The sequence below is a fragment of the Ahaetulla prasina genome, chromosome 1, assembly GCF_028640845.1.
Source record: "Ahaetulla prasina isolate Xishuangbanna chromosome 1, ASM2864084v1, whole genome shotgun sequence".
In the NCBI taxonomy this organism is placed as follows: Eukaryota; Metazoa; Chordata; class Lepidosauria; order Squamata; family Colubridae; genus Ahaetulla; species Ahaetulla prasina.
Window position 1 is genome coordinate 263418838 of NC_080539.1, and position 18515 is coordinate 263437352.

General features: G+C 39.0%; 1 protein-coding gene across 1 annotated transcript in view; it reads left to right on the forward strand.

Annotated features, from left to right (window-relative positions):
- The window catches only part of LOC131185244 (mucin-5B-like), a 72428-nt gene extending 63945 nt beyond the window's left edge, over nt 1-8483 (forward strand). The window contains exons 43-51 of the mRNA XM_058157604.1: nt 370-544; nt 1839-1940; nt 3320-3363; nt 4231-4353; nt 4449-4544; nt 5681-5797; nt 6737-6785; nt 7399-7510; nt 7822-8483. Of these exons, the coding sequence (XP_058013587.1) occupies nt 370-544; nt 1839-1940; nt 3320-3363; nt 4231-4353; nt 4449-4544; nt 5681-5797; nt 6737-6785; nt 7399-7510; nt 7822-7999 (996 nt within the window). The 3' untranslated portion in view covers nt 8000-8483. The remainder of the gene's footprint in view (nt 1-369; nt 545-1838; nt 1941-3319; nt 3364-4230; nt 4354-4448; nt 4545-5680; nt 5798-6736; nt 6786-7398; nt 7511-7821) is intronic.
- The last annotated feature ends 10032 nt before the right edge of the window (nt 8484-18515 follow it).

The following is an 18515-nucleotide window of genomic DNA, read 5'->3' on the forward strand; positions in this document are numbered from 1 at the left end:
TGTTCACCATCTTCATTTGTATATGGGAAAAAAGCAAGATTAAAAAAAACAGTACTAACTACAATTCTCGACTTCATGTCCACTAGTATTAAGTTTATATTTATCAAATAGAACGCTTGAAATGATGCATACCTAATTTATCACAGTTTTCTGTGGTTTGTAATTTTAGAGCCCTTCTTGGTCATTAAATAAAATCATCAGGAAAATCTTTTCCAAATTTTAAGGAATGATTCAGCAGGTATATCTGACATAATGAAAACTTTAAAGCCAAATAATTGCTCCTTCTTAAGTACACTGATGGTCCAAATGAAAATTAAAAAATTATAGCTATCATTGTGTCCTTGTAAATCTGACTTTTCTTTATGACAGCCTGGTAGCAAATGGAAGAGCAACTGTCAAGAGTGTACATGTGACCCTTTGACTATAAGCATACAATGTGAGTCACAGAGATGCCCATCAACAACCCAAGTTTGTGAGGGGGAAGGATACATACCCATGCCTGTGCTAAATCCAGAAGATCCATGCTGTCCCAAAATAAAATGCGGTATGCAGTATTTGTTTACTTATCTCTAATACCAAAAGGGTTGTGAACCTCTGTTGTGCTCTCTCTCACACACACCTGTATCCATATACTGCTTTAATATGTTACAATCTCCACAAACTTACCACCACAACTTCTGTTGCCCTCTGATGGTTCTATGATTTCTTGGAACAAAAAGAACTGTGGCCCACTGAACCTTCAGACCCAAAAGTCTGAGAAAATGATCTAAAGAAACGATATCAGGGTGTTGCACAGCCAAGGTCTAAAAAGAAAGAGAGGGAGAGGGAGGGAGGGAGAGAGAGGGAGAGGGAGAGAGGAGAGGGAGGGAGAGGGAGAGAGGGAGTGGGATAGGGAGAGAGAGAAAAAAATGATATGTGTAATGACCTTGAGAGGCAAGGCAGCCAAGGGAAGGATCAATTAAAAGGCAGCTTGGCCTGCAGCAAGAATGTGAACATGGCAACAGCTCAGAAAATACTATCCCTAGTTTCGGAGGCTATAAAGGAAGTAATTTCAGATTTGCAAGATTCTGTGATTGTAATTTTTCAATAAAGTAAAATTAGCTCTTCTTATCATGTTTTCTATCTAGCTGACACACACTGCCCCCTTTACCAGCACTTTTTGAGACTAAACAGGTTTATCTGGTTGTGCTTGCTGAATCTTTTACATACTTTTTGACTTTGAAAGAAGAGAGGGGAGGCATTATTATGCCTAGAAAACACAGACATTTCAACTTTCTGTCACCACTTATCTTTGTAGTATTGTGATGAACAATGATCCAAAGCTATTCCAATTCCTGGAAACAGAAACAAGAGAAGTAATAATTGAGCCTTAAAATGTTAATATTAAATATATTTCCATTAGAGAAAAAGTGGACCGCCTGTCACTTTTTAGAGAGAAAAGGGAGAGAGAGAGAGAGAGAGAGAGAGAGGGAGGGAGAGGGGGGGGATCTAACAGGAATAGTAAATGAACACTCAAAAGAAAACTAAATTACCAATCCACATATTTGATATATATGAAAGATAGCAATCGTTGGAGGTTCAAACACCCTGTGTTCTTCACACACTAGCACCATATGCTTCTGATAGAGATTTTTAGACAGAAAACTAGACATCTGGAAATGTTCTTTTCCTCATTTCCTAGAGGATCAAGGTTATGTGTGCACCCAATATGCTAGGATCTACTTGTTCTGATATCACATTAGAATTATAGATGAGATGGCCACCATCACATAAAGCCAGACAAGTCCAATTGTTTGGGGCCTCGTTCAGTTCTTTCTTCTTGTTGATCTATTCCACAGAATGCAACTTCACCATGTGCTCCGAGGTAAAAAAGACTTGTAAACCTGGATATTACGTAGCCTCAATCTCTTATGATAAGTGCTGTGCCGAGATTAAATGTGGTAAGTTCAAACTTACTGGGATATACTATAAGATAAATGGACTATATAGTCTAAGGGGGAAACAGCCATAACCAAGGGAATTGTAGATGAGATGAAACAACGTGACAACATGAAGGATGGATGTATTCCTAACTTTGATTTTTATTTGTATTTTATCTCATAACAAACTTTAATTTAAAAAATGGGAATTTAGGGTAGCTATAGAAGTCTTTAAGCATAAAAGAAGCTGTTTTGTGCTGTAGATCTGAAGTTGTATTGAAATAGCATCCCCTACTTTAATATTTTACCTAATCTAATTATTAACAAGTCTGATAAAACTGTGAAATCCCCATTCAAATCTTCATTCTGCAATAAAGATTGACACTTCATATTCCCATATTGATTGAATTTGGGGGGGGGTGTCTAAATCAGAGAAGATTCACCCATGATTCCATCATGAGGGGTTTAGTCTCATCACTATATCTGTGCCTTATGTATCCCAGAGAGTGGCTGGCTGCTGTTTTTGGAGGAAAGCAATATAAAAGTCATAAATAAAAGTAACTTTGTAGATAAAGTATTTAGCTATCTTACAATTAGCTATACCTGCCTAATTAGGTAGTATTAAATAGTTAACTTAGGAAGTTCAGACTGCCCCAGGAGCTGTTGATACAGTTCTACAGAGGAATTATTGAGTCTGTCATCTGTACTTCTATAACTGTCTGATTTGGTACAGCAACTAAACAGGACAGATACAACGGATACTTAGGACTATAGAAAAAACAACTGCAACCAGCCTGCCTTTCATTGAGGACCTGTATGTTACACAAGCCAGAAAGAGGGCTGCAAAAATATCTACAGAGCCCTCACATCCTGGGCATAAACTCCTTCCTTTGGGATGTTTCACTATAGGGCATTGCATGCCAAAACAACTAGACATAAGAACAGTTTTGTTCTTATGTCTAGTGTCATCACTTTGCTGAACACTAATCCTCATATTATTTCTGATGTCTACACACATGTTGTGTGGCTGTATTACTACTACTACTACTACTACTACTACTACTACTATTATTATTATTATTATTATTATTATTATTATTATTATTATTATTATTATTATTATTATTATTATTATCTTTTTCATCTTCTTTACTATCCCCTCTTATTGGTATCATTATTATGATTATTATTATTACTGTTACTTGGCATGAACACTGAGACCTTCTGGAGACAAATTCCTTGTGTGTCTAATCACACTTGGCCAAATAAAGTACTGTAACTCTAATTCTACTATTCTAATTCTATTAAATTATTTTATTATTATTATTTTTAAATCAATATTTTTAAATCAATATCTTTTCCCATTATACCGTAATTAATTGGTTTCTTTCTGTTTTCAGAAAAAAGAGACGATGTCTGTTTGGTTAATGGATTGGTTTATGAGGTAAAGAAACTAGTATTTATTATTCATGTATGTGAATAAAACTGTTTTCTACATTTTCAATTATAAATCAGAAGTTTAGCATGGAGATCCATTCTGTACCTCTGGATTCCACCATCCATGTCAGGGAAAGGGTTCATTGGCTTGAGCTCTAGGGAATGCACACAAGGAGATATTGTGAGGGGGACCCCAAATATCAAAATGGTATTTGTGATGGCACAAGCAAAGCCTTTTAAGTCTATAAAGGAAGATATTTGTAGCTTAGGGTTGAAATGAGGGCTCCTTGATACTCTCTGAGCTTGGTTGTTTTAATGTGGATATTAATATACTGTAAAGTACATGTGACAATAACAAATAAAAGTAAAAAACAAAAGCAAAGAAAAAGGGACTAGGACCATAGCTTCAGAGCTGCTCACCCTCTGACATTCTTATATAGATTCCTGCTTAATATGTACCAGTGTGTGTGTGTGTGTGTGTGTGTGTGTGTGTGCGTGCGCACTTAGTCAGTGGTGGAATTCAATTTTTTTTACTACCGGTTCTGTGAGCATGGCTTGGTGGGCGTGGCAGGGGAAGGATACTGCAAAATCCCCATTCCCTCCCCACTCCAGGGGAAGGATACTACAAAATCTCCATTCCCACCCCACTCCTGGGGAAGGATACTGCAAAATCTCCATTCCCACCCCACTCTGGGGCCAGCCAGAGGTGGTATTTGCAGGTTCTCTGAACTACTGAAAATTTCTGCTACCAGTTCTCCAGAGCCTGTCAGAACCTGCTGAATAGCACCCCTGGCTTATTTACAAGAGTAAACAAAAATGCTGCCTTTACTCTTATGAGAATTATGTAGAATTATATTCTATGTTTTTTTCCCAGTTTGGAATGATTGTTCCTGGTAAACCCTGTGAAACATGCACCTGTAGTTCTGTTAAGGACCCTGCTACCAAGCAAAATGTTGTGGAATGTAAGCCAGTTACCTGCAACACAGATTGTCCCATGGTAAGAACAAGTCTTTCCTGCCTAAATGTAGCTTAACTGGATTTTTACAGGAGGCTATCTCTCTATCAGTATTAATTCCTATTGTCTGTTAACAGGGTCATGAGTACCAAAGAAAACCTGGTGAATGTTGTGGAAACTGCATCCAAGTGGCTTGCATCATCACCATTAATGGCACTGCTGAGATACTGGAGGTAGTATCTTCTCATTCGTATTGTGCACAAGTGAAATAAGAGGGTATTCCTGTGCTTTTGCTAACTAATCTGAACTCCTTGTCAAATTGTAAGACTGCATTTTAATGCCTACTTTCTTCATAGCACTGGCAGATGAGAATTGAAGTATCCAAATACTATAAGCTGTTAAAATGTGAATAGAACTCAGCATGCTTCCCTCCTAATATATTGGACTATATTTCATCATCCCCAGTCAACAAGACCGGTAGCAACTGATAGGTTAGGAAAACTGGACTAAACTGAAAACAGGTAGTCCAGTTTTCCAAAGATGACCACAATTGGAATCGGAACTTCCATTGCTAAGCGGTGTCCACAAGGCAAAACATCATGTGACTGTCCCACTTAGCAAGAACAGTTCTAACAGACCAGGTTGCGATCACCAGGCCAGGCCATTGCTATTGATAGTCAAGGACTTCACATTTCTCCTGGTCTGCCATGCTTGCCTTCACTTCTGCCTTATCTTCTCTCCCATTTCTGCCCTTTTGGGTACCCTGCATTTTGCCACATACCCCTGTTGCTCCCAAGCGCTGTCTTTTTATCTCCTGCTGGTGGCCCTGAATCCAAGCGCTGGACAAGGGTGCCGTTCTGAGATGCAGTGAGAGCAGTGGAACAACATCTACCAAAGGGAATTTGCCAGGCCCAGTCAGGGAGGAGGCAGCAGGATGCAAGGCAAAGAGCCAGTGGTGGCTTCCTGAGAGAAAGGACTATGTGGGAGGTGTCGTTTGGCGAGGTGGGAGAAGAAAGAGGAGGAGAAAGGTGGGGGAGAAAGAGGGGGGAGGTGCAGCGCACTCTCTGCAGCTCATGTTACTCTGCTAGAAAACCAACCACTCACAAAAACACCTAGGCACTGCCACATGTGATGCCAGTGCTAGGATATTTAAACAGCCAAGCTCTCCTCTTGAACAGCACCTGAGGCCATGCTGGGTGGGGAATTCTGGAAGTTGAAGTCTATACATCTTAAAGTTTCTGAGGTGGAGAAACACTGATCTAGACATATTAAGAACTTTGGTTTATAATTTTCTATTATAAAGTTTACAGTTAAAATAACAATGCTCTTACATACTCTCTCTTTCTCCTAATTTACAAAAAAAAAACAGCCTGGGCAGACAAAAACGGGTAATTGTAAACAGTACAAATGTGAACCAAAGAACAATACGCTAGTTTTGGTTGAGACTCCAGAAACATGCCCTTTCTTTGATCCAGACTGCAGTCCTGTAAGTTTTCTATCAGTTTTTACTTCATTTTTTTCATTTATGGTCTACATTTAATGAATATAATGAATATGTTTTTTAAAAAAAATCTCATACCAAAGATCCATATCAAATAGTAATGATCAACATCCATTATTCAAGACTGAGATTAAGGTTATTGATTATTTTTTTCTAATAATTCTCATTCATAAACACTGAATAACTAACAGTTGCCTCCTATACAATAAAATTGTGGATCGATTTATTTGTTTAGCAAGAAAAAATGGTGGTGACTAAAGCCAGGAGTGTGCCCCATCCCTCATCATCCAGCTCACAATATATTCAGAATGAAAATATTCATATATTCAGTATGAAAATGTTTTTTTAAACTTGTAAGTTATTGGATGAGCAGAGTTATCACACTTTCCACATTTAGAAACTCAGAGGTGACAATTTGTATTTCTTTAAATACTAATCTTATCCACATTATAATCTGGATTATTTTCTGGAATCCCTATTATTTTCTGGCAGAAGAGTAGAGGTCACACATTTGGATGAATTGAACTGAATTGAAACTGTTGGGTTTTTCTCATTCTTATCACTATGGTGTTCTTTAGGGTATTTTTTTTTTACAGAATGTGGTGTTCCTTAATGAAAAATCATAAAATGCTTCTATTAATAAAAGTGTATCTATTCACTGAAATCATTGTTCTTTTACAGAGATAAAGAAATAATGCATTTTCCCACTTCATAAGCAGTAACATATTAATAAGCAATATAACTCATAATCAATTTGTAACTTGCTGATTTTGATTCTCCTCTGTGGAAACATTGAATAATGATAAATTGAAGCATTTTGTTATGTAGGTAGTTGTTATGTTGTTATGTAGGCAATTAAAAACCTCTACTAGAAATATATGATATTGATTAAAATAATAACACAAACTTTCTTTGTTGTCAAAGGATCAAATTGAATTGACTCACAACGGCTGCTGCAAGAAGTGCAAAGAGAGTAAGTAAACAAAAATTTAAAAATCCATTAATTCCTAAGGTCTTTATTAAGTACATTTGATAAATATTACCTCTAGCTCTTCATTTAAATTTATGAATCAAAATGTTGAAGAGGGCAGGCCAATAGTTAGAGATATATTGTTAGAGATAAATTGTCTCCTGAAATTCCTAAAACAAATTTTCTTCAATTTGCTTTTTGCTTATATCTTACATGTCATGGACTTTTCTCCATCAAATCAGCAAAACCTAGTCTATTTATGATGCACATCTTCTTTTAAGTAATACTCCAGTGTTATCAATTATTGAATTCCTGAGAGTGAAAAATGAAGGCTTTGTGTGCTTGTGTAACATTCATCATTATTAGTATGCTGTTGAGCAGATGGCAACATCTGGCACAACTTATCTGGACTAAAAAACTAAGTGGAAAAATAGATGATTAGCATGTGAATGGGCAGCCACTAGGGAATTCCAAAGTTGTAGGAGAGATTGAGAAGATCAAAAAATAACTTAGAAGAAAACAAATGGTAGATTATTTCATTAATCAGCAACCACAACAGTGAATATGAAGACTAAGTGAAAAGAAAAATATTTCCTTTTTGCCTTTCATTTTTTAGTACAAAACTGCAAGCCATACAAGAATCAAACTCTAATCCGTGAAAATGAATGTGTATCTTCTGAAGCTGTTGAATTGACTTACTGTGAAGGAACTTGTCCAAGCTCTTCAGTGTAAGTGACAAGGAGGCCTATCCTACTCTTACCTATTCATTCCTCTACTGGGGTAATGTGATATTCGCAAAATATCAGCTTCATTTGCTTTTGGAGACAAGAGCTCCTTTCAATTTGCCAGTTGATTATGTTGGATTGCTTTGATGATTGGGTGGCCATGTGCATTTTTAATCATTCCGACCAACTATTTGTTGGAGTTTTTAAACTCTACAGTAACCCCCAAGACTGATTTGAGATGGACAACGTAAAAATGCATGTAATAAGTTACATTTTACCAAAAGTATCTAACTTTTTTTCCTCCACCTGGACAGATATTCCCAAAAGGAAAAGGCATTTCAGCATAAATGTAATTGCTGCCAAGAGTTCAAGAGCCATAAAAAAGAAGTAACCTTAACATGTCTGAATGGCACAACCATCATTTATGACTATTTATATGTGGATGAGTGTAAGTGCAGAACTGGATGCAACTTCCAAGCCTCAACCAGCTAGAAGAAGGAGAATTTTTTTTATTTTTCTTAATCCAAGACAAATTCAACAATCACTTGTCAGAAATCAGACATCATTCAGTGCTACTTTGGATCTCTCCCTGTGTCCATGTTTCTGTTGGCCAGTTGCTTAATCAAATTAATGTCCTTTTTCATGTAAAAAAAATTACATTCATTCTGGCAAACTGTTTTCAAAATGAGAGCATTCTCATTGGAAGGTTTTTCTCTTTGGAAAATCTTCCAAGTATTCCTAACATAATGATAGAAATGTATAACATTTGTAATGTAGAAAATTAAATTCTTATACGTCCATGCTTCTCTTGGTTTGCTGGTTTTTTTGGTGGGTGGGGCATAGGTTACAAGTCTTTAAACAACATAACATAATCTGCAGGCAAAAACCTCTTTATTGCACCAATGCACATACTAAACTTGCTTTCCCATTTAATTCTGCTTTTTTGAGATTAATAAACAATACTTGAACAAGTTCAGCTGGTATAACTGTTCTTTTCATTCATCCAACTGCTGGCATCCATTAAAGTCAAACTATCACACTGTGATAACTAATTATATAAAAAGAGTAGGACAGTCCTTCGCAACTAGTAACCTTTAGAAGGAATTACCGTATATACTCGAGTATAAGCCGACCCGAATATAAGCCGAGGTACCTAATTTTACCACAAAAAACTGGGAAAAACTATTGACTCGAGTATAAGCCTAGGGTGGGAAATGAGGCAGCTACTGGTCAATGTAAAAAATAAAGATAGAGCCAAGTAAAATAACATGAATATTTATTTGAACGAAAAACAATAAAAGTGCAAAAGTGCAAAATGTTCAGCGCTCATTTTTATTATGCAGCGCCCCCTGCTGGACATCTATCAAAAATACAGTATCTTTTAAAAGTACATCGAGACGTAGACTCGAGTATAAGCCGAGGGGGCCGCTTTTCAGCACAAAAAACGTGCTGAAAAACTCAGCTTATACTCGAGTATATATGGTACATAATTATGATCAATAACCTGCAAAATAAAAACAGAGCACAAACAATCCAATGTAAAATGAACAGTGTAATGGTCATATAAAATGTAAAAATTAAGATTTTAAAAACTGTCAAAGAGAAAAATTGAATATAATACAATCAACAAGATAAAACCTAAGATAGAAATACAATTACATAAAAATGCAATATCAGAGTAAAGAAAGATTTCTTAATGTCAACATGATAAAATAGGGAAAATGTTATGCCTTTGTATGAAAATCACTGCAAATAGAGACTGTGGGCGATGGTAGTATTTCAGGTTTATTCTCACCACAAACACAAGTTCCATCAGTCAAAGGGGGTCATATCGTATCATAGAACACTTGTAACTCAGGACTGTGGAGTCTTTGGTGTTCTCTGGGCTGTGGAACACCAAGGACAGCACTTTAGACTTATATACCACTCCACAGTGTTTTACAGCAGGGGTCTCCAACCTTGGTCCCTTTAAGACTTGTGGACTTCAATTCCCAGAATTCCTCAGCCAGCAAAGCTGGCTGAGGGACTCTGGGAATTGAAGTCCACAAGTCTTAAAGGGACCAAGGTTGGAGACCCCTGCTTTACAGCACCCCTGAGTGGCTTACAAATGTCAGCACATTGCCCCCAACAATCTGGGTCCTCATTTTACCAACCTCAGAAGAATGGAAGGCTGAGTCAACCTTGAGCCTGTCAGGATCGAACTCCTGGCACTGGGCAGAGTTAGCCTGCAATACTGCATTTTAACCACTGCACCATGACAGAGGGAAAACTAGTATTGCCAAGAATGAAGCACTAAAATGAGACAAAGAAACAGGATTAAATACTTTGCAGATACAGGTAGTCCTTGATTTACGACCACAATTCAGCCCAAAATTTAGGTTTACTAAGTGAGACATTTGTTAAGTGAGTTTTGCCCCATATCACGACCTTGCTTGCCATAGTTGTTAGGTAAATCACTGCAATTGTTAAGTTAGTAACACAGTTGTTAGTAAATCTGGCTTCCCCATTGACTTTGCTTGTCAAAAGGGGAATCACATGACCCCAGGACACTACAACTGTTATAAATATGAGTCAGCTGCCATGCGCCCGAATTTTGATCACATGACCATGGGGAGGATGCAATGATTGTAAGGCTGAAAAACGGTCATGTCATGGCCATTGTAACTTTGAACAGTAACTAAATGAATAGCTGTAAGTTGAGGATTACCTGTATAAACATTTTCCAGGTTGCAACCACCACTGTAGGCTATAGTATCCAACTTCATCTACTGTGTAGCATCAAAGATTATTTGATGGATTTCAGCTTTATTTCTCTTTAAATCTAGGAGTAGCAGAGAGTAGATGGAAAGGCCACAATTTTTTTAAATTTATTTATTTATTTATTTTTCAAATTTTTATACCGCCTTTCTCTGAGGACTCAGGGCGGTGTACAGCACAAATAAAACATAAATACCAAGAACGTTAAAATACAATATTAGTTAAAAATCTGATTCAATACGCTAAGTAAATTAAAATAGACATGTAAAATTCTAAAAATTCTAAAGGCCCCACTAAAAAACCCTCAATAAAATCGTTAGGCCAGCCCTGCTTGATGAAAAAAGAAAGTTTTGAGCTCACGTTTAAAGGTCCGAAGATCAGGGAGAAGACGTAGCCCCACGGGTAGTTCATTCGACAGGGCCGGAGCCCCCACAGAGAATGCTCTTCCCCTGGGGGCCACCAGCCGACATTGTTTGGCCGACGGCACCCTAAGGAGGCCCTCCCTGTGAGAGCGCACTGGACGATGGGAGGCTGTTGGCGGCAGCAGGCGGTCCCGTAAGTATCCCGGTCCCATGCCATGGAGCGCTTTAAAGGTGATGACCAGAACCTTGAATCGCACCCGGAAGACCACCAGTAACCAATGCAGCCTGTGCAGGAGAGGTGTTACATGGGAGCTACGCGACACTCCCTCTATCCCCCGCGCGGCCGCATTCTGCACCAGCTGGAGCCTCCTGGTGCTCTTCAAGGGGAGCCCCATGTAGAGAGCATTAATCACTGAATTGAATGAATAATCAGCTAAGATTTTTTTTCTTTCCACCTTGATGAAAAGCCATGAAAAGCCATTAATGAGACCAGGGGAACTTTGGAAAACAGAAATTTAAGCCAACAAGATAATTGGCTGATATGAACCTTTTCTCCCAATGGAATCATGTCAGTTTTCATTAAAGCATATGAAGCACAGGTGAATGCAGAAGAGCACATGTAACAATCTATCTTGAGCAATTTCAGAGATTTTGAATGATTGTAGGCATATAACTCTGCATGATACAGCATTTGGGGTATGGATATGGCAAATTAAATCTGTTTAAAAAGCTTAATGGTGGCAGGTAGGCATCTGCTCCTTTAGAATGAAAAAACAAACAAGCAGGATTGCCTTGACACTATTATTAGCTTTGACAGAAATACAATCGTCCGTGCCAAGCTCCAGAGGCCTGAAAAATCATGCCAAAGCTGGAGCTTCTTCAAATTTTGATGTTACCCAATTTGCCTTTGATGTTTGTGATGAGAAGATGCCCAAGAAAACCAGTGTTGATCTTAGAGTGATTGATTGTAAGCCCTCACTTCTTATAGAGTTCTGCTAAAGCCAGACAACTTCTCTCCAAGCCCACTGAAAAAGTGACTGCATCAGCAGCAAACAGCAGTGTTGGCAGATGCCCTTCACTGAGTTTAATGGATGGGGGCCCTTTCTGGTTAAAGAAAATACCACTGACTTTACAGAGATATTAAACAACAGGAGAGCTAAAAAAGAATCCAATTTTATTGCTTGATGGGTTAGAAGCAAAGTAACTATTTATTTATTTATTTATTTATTTATTATTTAAATTTATATACCGCCCTATCTCCCAAAGGACTCAGGGCAGTTCACAGGCATATAAAACATCAATATACAAAATTAAAATAATCTTTAAAAAACTTATTCCAATGCCCTATCATTAAAAATAGAAATATAAATATTAAAATCAATTTAAAACCCCTATAAAATTTAAAATCTAAGCCAGTCCTGCACAGATGAATAAATGTGTCTTGAGCTCGCGACGGAAGGTTCGAAGGTCCAGAAGTTGACGGAGTCCTGGGGGGAGCTCGTTCCAGAGGGCGGGAGCCCCCACAGAGAAGGCCCTTCCCCTGGGCGTCGCCAGACGACACTGCCTAGCTGACGGCACCCTGAGGAGTCCCTCCCTGTGAGAGCGCACGGGTCGGTGAGAGGTATCTGGTCGCAGTAGGCGGTCCCGTAGATAACCCGGCCCTATGCCATGGAGCGCTTTAAAGGTGGTCACCAAAACCTTGAAGCGCACCCGGAAGGCCACAGGTAGCCAGTGCAGCCTGCGCAGGATGGGTGTTAGGCGGGAGCCACGAGGGGCTCCATCTATCACCCGCGCAGCCGCATTCTGGACTAACTGTAGCCTCCGGATGCCCTTCAAGGGGAGCCCCATGTAGAGAGCGTTGCAGTAATCCAGGCGAGACGTCACGAGGGCGTGAGTGACCGTGCATAGGGCCTCCCGGTCCAGAAAGGGGCGCAACTGGCGCACCAGGCGAACCTGGTAGAACGCTCTCCTGGAGACGGCCGTCAAATGATCTTCTAGAGACAGCCGTTCATCCAGGAGGACGCTGTTGCGCACCTTCCATCGGGGCCAGTGACTCGCCACCGATGGTCAGCCGCGGATTTAGCTGACTGTACCGGGATGCCGGCATCCACAGCCACTCTGTCTTGGAGGGATTGAGCTTGAGCCTGTTTCTCCCCATCCAGACCCGTACGGCCTCCAGACACCGGGACAACACTTCGATAGCTTCGTTGGGGTGGTCCGGTGTAGAAAAGTACAGCTGGGTGTCATCCGCATACAGCTGGTACTTCACACCGAAACCACTGATGATCTCACCCAGCGGTGAGATCACCCAACTATGCCTTCCCCCTACCCCAAGGATTACACCAAACCTTAAAGTTCCTTACAAACTGTTTGAAAATCCATAGAAAGATTCTTTTTTGTCCCCTAAAACCTTTTCCTTCTATCTAATACTCTTTTATTCTCTAACGCTTACATTTCACTTATTGTTGCCACTGTGTGTTCATCTTGTTAAAAGTAGTGACATCTATTTTATTAGAACTTATGCCAATGTCATCTGTCTCTTTCCGGTGTGGGCATAATTAATAGATTTGGTTGTATTTTCAAGCAAATCTTGTAATTATCATCCAGTTTTGACCAAATGTTAAGGTCATATGTTCGGTTCATAATAGACGAAGCAGTGAACAAAGCTTCAGATTTGAAACTGAATGGCCAAGCTGACAAATGTTGTTTTCCAAACTGCTGCTCAAATCAAACCTGGTGATTGGCACACACATCTTCCTGAAAACATTCTGAAATAGCCACCAACAAAATTGAAATCACCCATTTATCCGATGTGTATGGGAACAAATTCTCATCTGTCTGTCGTCTGCAATCCCTTTCACAAGGTTACAAAATGCCCATGATTTTGTAAAGGCCATAGCAACAAAAGATGCTGTGTTCTGAATCCATGCTGAAAGGCTTTTTTTCATAGAAATACAGACACAATGCAACATTGCAATCCAGATGTTTGCTCACAATTCATTTGTTATACTGCATTAATTAAGCTCCCCTGATTTTCCAGCTGATCTAACGATTGTGTCTGGTGAGAGATGGTCACAGCATTAGAACAGAACAGAACAGAACAGAACAGAACAGAACAGAACAGAACAGAATAGAATAGAATAGAATAGAATAGAATTTTTATTGGCCAAGTGTGATTGGACACACAAGGAATTTGTCTTGGTGCATATGCTCTCAGTGTACATAAAAGAAAAGATACCTTCATCAAGGTACAACATTTACAACACAAATGATGGTCATAGGGTACAATTTAACACTTAATGATACAACACTTGATAAGCATAGGGTACAAATAAGCAATCAGGAACAATCAATATCAATATAAATCATAAGGATTGCCAGCAACAAAGTTACAGTCATACAGTCATAAGTGGAAAGAGATTGGTGATGGGAACGATGAGAAGATTAATAGTAGTGCAGATTTAATAAATAGTTTGACACTATTGAGGGAATTATTTGTTTAGCAGAGTGATGGCCTTCGGGAAGAAACTGTTCTTGTGTCTAGTTGTTCTGGTATGCAGTGCTCTATTGCGTCGTTTTGAGGGTAGGAGTTGAAACAGTTTATGTCCTGGATGTGAAGGATCTGTAAATATTTTCACGGCCCTCTTCTTGATTCGTGCAGTATACAGGTCTTCAATGGAAGGCAGGTTGGTAGCAATTATTTTTTCTGCAGTTCTAATTATCCTCTGAAGTCTGTAGTCTTTCTTGTTGGGTTGCAGAACCGAACCAGACAGTTATAGAGGTGCAAATGACAGACTCAATAATTCCTCTGTAGAACTGGATCAGCAGCTCCTTGGGCAATTTGAGCTTACTGAGTTGGCGCCGAAAGAACATTCTTTGTTGTCCTTTTTTGATGATGTTTTTGATGTTAGTTGTCCATTTTAGATCTTGTGATATGATAGAACCTAGAAATTTGAATGTTTCTACTGTTGATACTGTGTTGTCTAGTATTGTGAGAGGTGGAAGTATGGAAGGGTTTCTCCTAAAGTCTACCACCATTTCTACGGTTTTGAGTGTGTTCAGTTCCAGATTGTTTCGGTTGCACCACAAGGCTAGTCGTTCGACCTCTCGTCTATATGCGGATTCGTCATTGTTTCGAATGTGACCACTCATTGTTGTGTCATCTGCGAACTTCAGTAGTTTAACAGATGGATCATTGGAGATGCAGTCATTGATATACAGAGAGAAGTGGGGAGAGCACACAGTCTTGGGGGGCCCCTGTGCTAATTGTACGGGTATCTGATGTGATTCTGCTTAGCTTCATCTGCTGCTTCCTGTTTGTTAGGAAGCTTGTGATCCACTTACAAGTCTGTTCCGGTACCTGTAGCTGGTTTAGCTTAGTTAGAAGAGTGTCTGGAATGATGGTATTGAATGCTGAACTAAAGTCTACAATATCTGTTTAATATGTTCTTATTTGGAATTTGGAATCACTTCTGGAATTTGTGCTTGTGGGGGAAAATAAAACTTTAACCTTGGTTTTGTTGATTAGAAAGATTTGGTGTTATAGGAATGGCTAGTTATATATTATCATGTAAAAGCAAAAAGTTGAGGTTGAAGTGTGTTTATCTTGTACTGTCCTAACAAGAGTTGGAAGTCAATGCCCCCTTTTCTTTCTTTTTCCATTTCCCCTTGTATCTCACACCCCCTTTTCCCTGCTCCCTTTCCCTCCCTTAATTTCCTATTTTTTTCTTTTCTTTTTTGTATTTTATATAAAAAATAAAAATGATAAAAAAAGCCATCCGTCCTTATCATATACGGCTATGTTCTGAAGTCTATAAGAAGAAATTTGTTTGCGTCAGCCAACCTGACTAAAGAAATTTGTTTAGTCAGCCAACCTGACTAAAATCTGAGTGCAGTATAAATGGTACTCTGTTTTTACTTCAGTAAAGCATACCATAGAGCAGGGGTCTCCAACCTTGGTCCCTTTAAGACTTGTGGACTTCAACTCCCAGAGTCCCTCAGCCAGCAAAGCTGGTTGAGGAACTCTGGGAGTTGAAGTCCACAAGTCTTAAAGAGACCAAGGTTGGAGACCCCTGCCATAGAGAACAGGTAGCTAGCACATTTTGACTGATTTTGAACACATTTTCTACATTTTCAGATTTATTTTCAGCAAACAGTTCTAAAAGCCATTAACAAAAATATTTCAGGCGTTAACTCAAGCTGCCTCCCGGAGGCTTCGATTTTTGGCAGAATGTTTATGAGAATCATTTAGATACCAAGGATGCTGAATTTCTTGACAGCAGAAAATCTGATCATCTTTGGATGAACAATATAAATGAACTACCCTAGGTAAGAGAAATAGGGTAACCTAAGTGCCAAGGTTACTATATTTCCTTCTAGGTCAGCCAAGGTTGCTGGCTTCCTCACCTGGAAGCCAACTTTCTGTCCAAGGTTCCAAGACCTTATTTTCCTTCAGCCTTAAATTGCTAACATTTTGCTCAAAGCCTTAAATAGACAGCTTAAGTCATGCTTCCCAAACTGATGATGAACTAATGGCATCAATTTTCATAACCCCCAAAGATACCACTCTAAAAAACCCGCCTTAGGCATGAGGCTTCGCAAATTTCTGCCATGTCAAAACTCACAAATTTGAAAGGAATGAGTACAACTCCAACTTGTTAACTTGTTTCATTTCTTGAGCTAGCTATTCACATTTACACCAGTGGTGAAATTCAAATTTCTTTTACTACTGGTTCTGTGGGTGTGGCTTGGTGGACGTGACAGGGGAAGGATACTGCAAAATCCCCATTCCCGCCCCACTCCTGGGGGAAGGATATTACAAAATCTCCATTTCCACCCCACTGTGGTGATAGCCAGTGGTATTTGCTGGTTCTCTGAACTACTCAAAATTTCTGCTACCGGTTCTCCAGAACCTGTTCAGAACCTGCTGGATTTCACCCCTGCATTTACACAATATGAACATGGCACATGATTATCATTTACAACTGCTTGGTGCAATTGGTCATTTATTTAAACTAAATTTTACTTAGAACAGTGTCTTAAACACTGAAAAAGAAACAAGAATATAATCAGTAGAGTTGTAGACAGCTGGTTTTACCAAAACTGTAGAAAGGATTAAAAGCCTATTTCCTGTGATTAAGGTTAATTGGAACAAAATTCAGAAGCATATTCAGTCTAACTGAACATTTTCTCATTAAAACCCAGAGGCACTGTATCTGCAGATAGAGAAGGCTGCTTCTCTGTTTGAAAGTTCTTCTGCAAGTCATTTCTCCCTAAAATGTAGAACTGCTTATTTGGAACAAGGTCCATCTTTGGGAGCATAGTAGCAGGGAAGAAGGGCAATTGTCATTTCTCACTCCATTCCAATTCCTGTTGAGTCTAGTGGCTGAAATTGGTTGCTTAAAGTAAATAGCTCATCCACCTTTCCTAATGTAGAATCTGTACAGAAGAAAGCCCTTCAATTTGTTTGCAAAGCTGGTCCATCCAGTCGCTGTTCATAGCTGTTCCATCTTCTTCCCTGTCAGCGTGTTTAATCTAGCCAGCACAGAATATAATTCTACTACCTGCTCACAATAGAGAAGCGGCTGGAGCAAATAAAAGAAAATGAAAACACCAAGTTTGTGTCATCAAGCAGAGTGATTGCCCTCTGATCAAATAAGAAAAAAAAAAGGCAAATGAAAAAACACTTAACAGGAGGGACAAAGTCCAATACAGTTTTGTTGCCAGTTTGAAAAAAATAAGCAAACAAGCCAAATAAAGCAGAGTTTTAAAGCCGTTCCGTCACTTTTCCAAGATCCTTGAAACAAGATCTATATGGGTAATCTTGGATTTACAACCAAAGATGGGTCCAGAATTTCTGAACCTAAGCAAGACAGTTGTTAAATGAGTTTTATTTTTATTTTTTGCCATAGTTGTTAAGTGGATCACTGAGATTGTTAAGTGAAACATGCAATCATTTAAGTAAAGTACTATTAGTACTAATTATGATTAGTAATTAGTAAAAAAGTACTAAGTACTATTAATCTCATCGTTCCTATCTCCTCCCACTTAAGACTGTGTGACTGTAACCTTGTTGCTGGTATCTTTACGATTTATATTGACTGTTTCCTAATATGATTTGATTGCTTATTTGTTCCCTCTGACTATCATTAAGTGTTGTACCTTATGATTCTTGACAAAGGTATCTTTTCTTTTATGTACACTGAGAGCATATGCACCAAGACAAATTCCTTGTGTGTCCAATCACACTTGGCCAATAAAGAATTCTATTCTATTCTATTTTGTTCTGTTCTGTTCTGTTCTGTTCTGTTCTGTTCTGTTCTATTCTAATCTAATCTAATTCTATTCTGTTCTGTTCTAAAATCTGGCTTCCCCATTGACTTTGCTTGTTAGAAGCCAGCTAGGAAGGTTGTAACTTCTGATCACATGACCCCAAGATAGATGGTGAGATGGACATTTAGCAATCTAAATAAATACATGCCAGTTGCCAAGTGCCTGAATTTCAATCATATGACCATGGGAAGGTAGCAACAGTCATAAGCGTGTAAGCCACTTTTTCAGTGCGGTTATACCGTATTTTTCTGAGTATAAGACGCACCTTTTTCCCCCGTAAAAGGGGGTGAAAAATTTGGGTGTGTCTTGTACACCGAATGTAGTCCTGCCCACCCATTGGACCCCACCCTTTGGCCTCTGCCTCCCAGCAATTTTCCTCCTTGCAGCAAGCAGCAAGAAGAAACAGCCCATTTCAGCTTCAGCACAGCCTAATTAGCACAAGTTGATTGTCCTTGCATCTGCCTCCCGACTCTCAGCTGTTTCAGGCTGCAGGGATTGCCAAGCGGGCCTCTGCTGCTTACTGTAAGGAGGTAAACTGCTGGGAGCAGATTTTTTTT